The sequence below is a fragment of the Benincasa hispida genome, chromosome 12, assembly GCF_027475165.1.
Source record: "Benincasa hispida cultivar pf3 chromosome 12, pf3_genome.v1.1, whole genome shotgun sequence".
NCBI classification, from domain to species: Eukaryota; Viridiplantae; Streptophyta; class Magnoliopsida; order Cucurbitales; family Cucurbitaceae; genus Benincasa; species Benincasa hispida.
The window spans coordinates 66,067,198-66,075,995 of record NC_143489.1 but is presented as its reverse complement, the minus strand read 5'-3'; the positions used below and the strand labels follow the sequence as shown (position 1 = coordinate 66,075,995).

The window sequence follows — 8,798 nt, the reverse complement described above, 5'->3', positions numbered from 1 at the left end:
GAAAGAAAGAACAAACTTGAGAGATTATGCACACATTTGTCTCAATCAAACAAGAATATTTACATTGAAGTTGATGATTTTTCATGGGGGTTTAAATAAAACCATTCTTAAAGTGTAATTAGAGAGATGAGAAATCTCCTAAATGGTTCCAGATGCAATGGAGCCGAGCCGAGCCGAGCCGAGCCTTGCATCGACGATCGAGCGATGTGCCCGTTACAAACAAACAGTTTCACACGCATCCTAAAATAAATCGCTTCAGGCTTTGAACGCCAACCGAAGTTTGGAGTAAGATTTGCATCTTTTGTTTGAGCATTCTGATGAAGATTTGCTGCTTCAGTTCTTGCAAACTTCAGACTTGCATTGAAATCTGACATTTCCGAGGTTCAACTGGCTAAGCATACTATTCACAATGGACTTGTTGACAAGAATGATGAACTACCTGTCATCTAATCTTTCATCTAATGTGGGAGAACTTTGACCTTTAAAGTTACAACAAAGTGTATTTGAAGCTACAACCAAATGGGGAACTAAAGCAAGAAATTTTCTAAACGCAAATATTCTCCGTTTGGTAGCCGCTAAATTCGACTGATCCGTTGTCTCCTTGTTGCTGGGAAGCAGAAAACATAGCTAGAGTTAACAATGATATATGGTAAGAAATCCATTTTTTTTATACAATCAAACAAACATATATATCAAGGAAAAAGGGAAAAACTAACCTGTTGTTTGAGAAAGACACCAAGAAGTTCATCCTGGCCAAAGTCCTCAGATAAGAGGTCAGTTTCATAGCTTGCATCAGGGATTCTCTGAGATTTGACCTCCACGGGATCAAGAAGCGAGTTTTGGGCGATACTTTGTGGATTCTCGGGTTGAGTTGAATCCGAAAAGGAAAAAATAGTCTTTCCAACGACTGACAAATTGTGATTTTGTCCATTCGTTTGGCTTGAAGGAAAACCATGATGAATTAAAGTGGAGGGTGAGATATCAAAGCTATCCTGTATGAAGTTCCCATGGTGAGAAGTACCAAAGGCCAACGTGCTTACATTTTGAGCATCCCAGTCATGGGATTTCTGCAGGTGCAAGTCACTAAAAACATCATAACTCGACATTAGTCCACCCGATACTTTTAGATCTGAACTAATCTCTTCTTGAAATACCCCTTTACAAGTCAAGGTCGATACCGATGAATTACTCTGAAGAGAAAAATTGTTCGACAGTTCCGCGGTTTGGCTCATTGGATAGTTCACCATCACCGATGATGGCGAAACTAGGTTGTATCCAGCTCTGTGGCTACTATCAGCAGTCCCATTTCCCCTCGTAACGCTACCTGATACGATCGGTTTCCTTAATGTCGATGGAATTCCAGGTAAGTGGCTAGCAGGAGAGGTACTTAGAGTCTGTCCCACAGTTTGCTGTTGAGACAAATGCATTAGTTGAGTTACCCCATGTTCGCTCTTGATGAGTTGCATATTTATGTTCCCCTGAGACTGCACAGTAGGATGCTGCATATTGGCAAGCTGCTTTGGCTCCATTTTTGTTGGAATCCCATGAAACAAATTTACTGGTTTACTGTTACTTAGGTGCTGTGTTTGGTCCTCAACAAACCTCAATTTTGGATTTTCAAAGCTGAATATGTTGTTCTGATCAACAATGGCCATGGATATGCTAGATTTCGCGGTAGGCCTACGAAGTCCCGTTGCTTGGAGAGCAGCAAGACTTTGTGGCGAGAGTTGGCCAGTGACCGAAAGCGTCTGAAGATCAATCCCATTGAATGAAGCCATTGGCCCAAAAGGTGGGTCTTGGGGGTTGATAAAAGAATTGTTCAAATTACTTTGATGTGGAGATACTCCACTAAGCCTTCTAAGATATAAGCGATATTTCTGCATAGCCATCAAAAGAACAGAAACAATTAAGATGCCTATACTAATCATCAGGAATCAAAGAGAAAACACACAAACAGCCCTTCAAAACTTTTATACCTGAAGATGACTGGCAACATTTTCTCTAGTAAGCCCTGGAACATTCATCAACTCCAATATCTTCTTAGGGACAGCCTCTGCATTTTCAAAACAAGATTGAAAACATGACCAACAAGAACAATGTGCACTTGGATTTGGGTATCTGATGAATTTCTCCTTCAATGATTATTGACTGATCAAATTTAAAAAAACAAGATTTTTTTTTAAAAAAAGTAATGTTATTTTAATAATTATTAACAAAAATAGGGTTGGACTACAAGTAACCTAAAAATAGGGTAGTGGAATTGTGGACTCGGTACACGGTTAGTCCTAAATTGTGGACGGGGTCCACAACTTCCTTCGCCAGGTAATTGTGGACAGGATCCACGACTACCCTAAGTCATGTACCAAGTACACGATTTAGTAGTCCCAAAACACGTCCCACGGCCTTCTCCCCCTTCACTTTCTTTCCATCTTAAACTTTTCACTTTCTACCTCTCTCTCACAGATGCGTCGCCGTCCGTCGTTCTTCCTGTTCTCACCAACCGTAGGTAATATTTTGTTTTTTGTTTTTTCCAATATATGAAATTGTGCATTAAAAAACAGTGTTTCCAAAATATTTAAGTGTATACTCCATAGATCTAGTCTTTTGTTTCATTTTTGAAATTTTTTTAGTTTAATATTATATTTGGACGGCTAAATTTAGGTAGATTTGATTTTTTTTTAAATTTTAATATGGACAAATTTGAATTTGGCCTGATTTGGTTTTTTATTTTAAAAGAAAATATTTGAACTATTTGGACCGATCATAAAATAATATTTAGATTGTTTGGAGTATTGATCTATTTCTACTATTTAAAAGAAGAAATAAACTTTTTGGACTGATATCGGATTGGGCTGTTAGTATTAACATATTTTTTTTTGTCACCTATAACAGTCGTAAAAATTTGAGTAAATACGTCGATGTTGAAGATTTAGTTATTCTTGAACCTAGAAATGATGGGGATAGTGATATTGACGTAGAATTTGAAGAATTATTTAGAAACAATAGAAGTGCAGAACATTTACTCTATCTTTTCAGAGAGAAGTACCACCTGGTTAAATCAAAATTTTATTTTTAATATGCCTGCAAACTATACTACAAAATATATAACTAAGTTTAGTAAAGAAGAAATATGTTAGTTAGAAATTAGAAAAAAAAAAAAAACAATCAAAATAAAAAATAATAATAAAAATAGTCAAATCGTGGACCCCGTCCACGAGTTTGGCTTTGACCTAGTCCAAGGGCTGACATGGCACTAACTGGACTAAAACATAATCGTCGATTTTCCTTCTACCCAAAACCATCCCCTTTTTGTCAATACTTTTCCCTTCAACATTACTTTTGAAAATTCTTTCCTATGTACCTCATTTTTGTCATTACTTTCAAAAACCATATTATTCTTGAACTTTCTCCAGAAAAATAATAATAATAATAATAATAAATAAATAAAAGGAAATGGTTATGAAAAATATCTCGAGGATAAGATGGATTGATGGAGTAAAAAGAAATGCTTTAAGAGAAACAATGGATGAATTGATCCTTCTAAAAGTTTGGGTTAAATTGCAGAGAACAGAATGAACAACATGAAGAAATGTGGCTATCATGCTTTGGGCTTCCAATTCATTGAGATGAAGAAAGATCATAGGATTTACATCAAGCATTGAAGACAAAACATCCTTAAACGAACTTGAAAGGTATGTTATAAATCAGCTAATGTTAAAAGATCAAAGCATATATGTACATTTATGTTATAATGGTTGTGTTGTTACCTAGAAATGGTTAAATTACAATTTTGGTTATGTTATAATGGATGTGTTGTTACCTAGAGTTCAAGAACTAATCAGATACAATACAAAGTTAAGAGTTAAAAACCTCCGTCGACATAAACCTGAAAGTTCAAGGACTAAACTTGTAATATAACGATAAAAAGCATAGTGATATATATGAGCAAGGCATATCGAATTGAGATAGGTAGAAGAGAAAACATACTGTCAATGCCTAGCTGATTAACTGCAGCGACAAACTGCTGATGGAGCTCAACTGACCATACCACCCTCGGCTTCTTTAAAGTCGATGTATCGTCCCTCTCCTCGGGCTCTTCTTCTGCATCCCTCCTCCTCTTCGAGCTGTTCCAACTTCCTTCATATGCCGAAGACGAATAATTTGCACCTTCAGACAGATTTTGCTCTCGATCTCCATCATCGACGCTCCCGGATTGCTCTAAATCCTTCCATTCAGTCTTTCTCTTTCGAACTACATGTTGCCATATGTTCCTGAGCGCTTCTATCCGAACGGGTTTGATCAGGTAATCACAAGCACCATGAATCACTCCCTTCATCACAACATTCTTCCCATCATCAGCTGACATCACTGTACAATCACATGTCTCCAATATTAGTCTGCAAAATTATATAAACCACGTATAATTATATAAGTTAGCATTCAATGATCCAGTAAACGCATCTAAACCATGTTACTCACTGATAACAGGCAAATCCATCTCCAGACCAACTTGCTCTAGAAGCTTGAATCCATCCATGTCAGGCATATGCACATCGCTTAAGACAATATCAAAACCATTTTTGTTCTCACGAAGCATGGATAGAGCAATCTCCGCTCGGTTGCACTTCGTCACTGTAATTAAACCCCAAAAACAGCAGATTAACTACTGATGATTTGTTGTGTAATCACAGAATTGTGGGATTGGTATAACAATTAGTTGGTCCGAAAAATCAATTTTAATGGTATGGAAACAGCGTCTCAAGCATAAATCCAAATAATGAATTGGTTTTGGATGATGACAAAAGCAAACGCGCTTCCAAACATGTCCTAAACAGTCCTGAATCTACAAATGAGTACTGAGATGATAGCTTCAAAAGCACGCAAAATAAATAGCAGAATTCAATTGTAATCTCTGTTCTGGATCAAATAGGAAAACAAGCTGAGTGGGGGAAAAAGATATAAGAACTGATAAATCGATATGTTTTTATTCCTAAAACAAGAAGAAAAAATTCGAGGTCAGAAAAAACCCTATACTTGAAATTTTTTAAGAAACGATCGAAAAAATTGTCCTGTGTGAAATATTAACTCACACAGGACAGAAGACATGCCATCTGAACCCCAAAAATGGAAATAATAGATAAAAAGTAGAGAACCCTTGAAAACAAACCGGCATAGCTGCAATTCTGAAGCATCTTTTCCAAGATCCTGAGACAGGTAGGATCATCGTCTACAACCAGAACCCGAAGACCCGCCGGAAACTGATCGGAACCCATATCTGTGGCTTTTCTAGCAGAAATTGAAGTCGGCGTCGGCGTCGGCGTCGATCCCTTCATATGGCTCAGATCCATTCCACAAGGCTTAAACACCCACAAGCAAAAGAAAGCTAAAGAAACCAAAAGACTACAGCTTCGGAAGATTGATTCCCAAATTTACAAAACCCATCAGAATCTAACTTTCTCAGAGATAATAACAGAATAATTGGAGCCGTCTGAACCAGAAATTGAACACGAAAACTCTTTCTTTCACTGCTTGAAGATCAAATTCTCAGATTGATTCGATTTCATGGGGTCTTCTATGGCTATATTTTACTCATAATAAATATGGGTTGCTCTATGAAGAGTGGATCCAGAAGAGTGCAGGACCAACTAACCCATGAAAACCCATTTTTTTTCCTCTCTCTCTCTCGCTATATGGTATTTCTCTCTCCTCACCTGGCTTTTTCCTCCAATAGTTGAACTGTTTTCTGCTTTTCTTCCACTGCAGTCCACTTTATCCGCTATAAACAGAGAGCAAAACATACAAATGCCTTACTTTCAACAGTCAAATCCATTGGCTAAAGCTTCTTCTCCACAGGACTTTAACTTGAGATAACAAGATACAATTCACAAAAAGAAGTGAGCTTTTGAAATTAAACAAATTTCCAAAGAGGATGTCTGACACAGATGGTGATGAGCAAATTAATATTCTTTCAAATTCGATAAGGTTGAGGATCGAATTTGAGGTTTGTTTACTTGGCGTTCGCATGCTACAATGACAGCCACTTGCACTATTAAGAGGAGATCAATTTTGAGCTTCCATTCTCAACCTTGTTTTAAATTTTTTTAATTAACTTACTAATTTTTTCCCAATAAATATCTAAATTTTTTATTTTATATATAACATATCTTTAAAGCTTTAAAAAATACCTAATAATTCTCTAAATTTTCATTTTTTTTATCAATAAGTCTTTAACCTATTTATTCATTTTTTTTTTTAAAAAAATATACAAACAAATTACACACAAAATTCAATTTTATGCATGTGTATATTAGCTCGTGAAGAGTCGAATCTCTATTTTACGGTGTATTTGGTCTAAAGAGTTGCGAACTCCACTCTTTGTTTGATCTAAGGAGTCGGTAGGTCCTGTTATTAAATAACATCACCTATACTTATCAACTCTTTACACTTCAAACTTCTTACTTTTCACTATTCTACTTTTTATCCCAAACGCCTCCTAAGAGTGTGATGCAGACCAAGTAGTTGGGAAATAGGACTTAGGAGTTATGAACTCCGCTCTTTGTTTGACGCAATGACTAAAAAACATCAATTTTATTTCTTTATCAACTCCTTACACCGTATATCTCAAGATTCACAACTCACTAGACTTTATAATTTCTTGGAGCTTACTATTCCTCTTCTTCCCTAAACACCCATTTTAAAGATTTATTAGACACAAAATTAAAAATTTAATAATGCATTTGAAATTTTTAAAATTAAAAAAGGTGATACAAAATTAAAAGTTGAATCTATTAAAAAAAGAATAGCCAAGACTCACAAAAGCAAAACCAAATGACAATATTAAGAAAAGTTTTTTTTTTAAAAAAAAATATATATATATATATATATATATATATATATATATCCACGTGCTCCAAAGGGAATCCCTGTGAAGAGAAGAACCCAAGAAGCAAGGGTGAGAAGTGAGAGAAGGTTGTCTGTGTCTGTCAAATTGAAATAATAATGTGAATATGATAAAATAAAACAATAAATTAAAAATTAAAAAAAAAAGAAAAGAAAAGAAAAGAAAAGAAAAGAAATAAATAGAGTAGTTGGTTGGAAGGCCAAAGCCGAAGCTAACCCGTCAAGTTGCTCTCCGCTGTCTCTGACAAGCTTTTGATTATTATATGCTTTACCCATTCATCTACCTGTGCTTCCCTCAGCGGCCATCTGTCATTTCCGCTTCCTCCAAGATAAGATCTCTTTGGCTCCCATGCTTTCTAACATTTCTTTTCTTTTTCTTTTTCTTTTTCTTTTTCTTTTTTTTTTTCCCTTTCTTTACACAGTCACAGAAAATATATATATATATATATATATATGAACTATTGATTAAATAAATCAAGGCCGTCCGATTCGTTTTCCACCCTAATTTAAATTTTTCCATCTATAATAATAATAAACAAAGTATTCAAAATTCATTATAAAACCTATCCAAGGACAAGGCTATAAAGTTAACGAGAGGTCTCACCAAACACACCACTTCTCATATATATACTTTTATTTTCTTTTGTTATAATCACTGCATTTGTATTTAAATTGTTGCATAGTTCAACTATAATAATAATAATAATAATAAAGTACATAAAAGATATGTCAAATTCGTACTTCAACCTCAAATTATTGTTTCAATTTTACAATTTTTCTTTTAGGATCAGTAAATACTGCCATGAGTTTTCTCTTTTTTTCTTTTTGGACAAAAATATGCTTAAACTTCTTTTCCAATGCACAACAAATGTCAGATGAGAAAAGAACTTCCGACCCAAGGGAGATACATATCAATAACGACTAAAATAAACTCACTTTGTCATACGTTTAAGTGTGTGTTTGGTTCAGAAAGTTAGAAAATACGAGTTGTGAACTCCACTTGTTTAGCCAAGGAGTTTTCAGGTCTCACTACTAAAAAACTATCAGTTCAATATCTTATCAATTTCTTACACTACAGGACTCAAGAGTTCACAACTTCATAAATTTTATAATTCCGCTTATTTTCCCAAACATCCATAAAAAGTTCAAGAAAGTTCATAGTGTGTTGATCTCAAAAGCTTAAAAGTTATAAGTAAATGGACAATTAAATTTTAATTAAAAATTTAAATGTTAGATAATACAAAATACTTTAGGGTAGGTTTCAAATATATTCCTAAATTTTTGAAATATTTTATTTTAATACTTGTACTTTAAAATTATTTTAAAAAAATACTTACAAAGTCGTTATATTAAAATGAATGACATAAATGAACTAATTGAAAATTTTAGAAGCATACATAACATCATTTATGACTCAAAGATCAAGACTGTTGAGACTATTCAATTCATAAATCAATTGTAATTTTATTGTCATAAATGATGTACAATATGCTCTTCAATTTTTACATATTAGTTGTTTTTTTTTCCAATTTTTTTCATGAAACAATGTAAACTCCAAAAGCAATTTTTTAAAAACAGTAAACTTTCAAAGTCAGAGATAGTTGAAACATACTCCCAAATTCAAGAATCTTTTGTTTCAGCTAAACTAATTTTAACTTTTAAAAATTAAAAAAAAAATGTTTTTGATTGTCTTAAAATTTCTAACATTAATAAAGTTTAGTGGTTTAAGCATCTCCACCACTAAAAAGCAGTAGACTAGAATTCTGTGTGATATAATTTTTTTTTTTAAAAAAATAGTATTAGGAATTACGATAAATTCAATTATTAAAAAAACTTCCTCAAAAGACAAAACAAAATTAAAAAAAAAATTATAAAATTATATATTCTCGATTCTTTAT

At 33.9% G+C, this 8,798-nt stretch overlaps 1 protein-coding gene across 2 annotated transcripts; it reads right to left on the bottom strand.

Annotated features, from left to right (window-relative positions):
• On the bottom strand, positions 1-6,085 carry LOC120092928 (two-component response regulator ARR2-like). 2 transcript variants are annotated; one of them, XM_039051170.2, is made up of 6 exons: positions 5,168-6,085; positions 4,480-4,632; positions 3,988-4,368; positions 1,977-2,053; positions 717-1,877; positions 1-607 (listed from the first exon to the last, which is right to left on the bottom strand). In XM_039051170.2, exons 1-6 carry the CDS (start codon positions 5,346-5,348, stop codon positions 545-547), a joined length of 2,016 nt encoding a protein of 671 aa, XP_038907098.1. In that variant the 5' UTR covers positions 5,349-6,085; the 3' UTR covers positions 1-544. The 2 variants fall into 2 exon arrangements, with proteins under 2 accessions (XP_038907098.1, XP_038907100.1); XM_039051172.2 differs by lacking the exon at positions 5,168-6,085 and having other exon boundaries at positions 3,988-4,397; positions 4,480-4,620.
• Between the last annotated feature and the right edge of the window lie 2,713 nt (positions 6,086-8,798).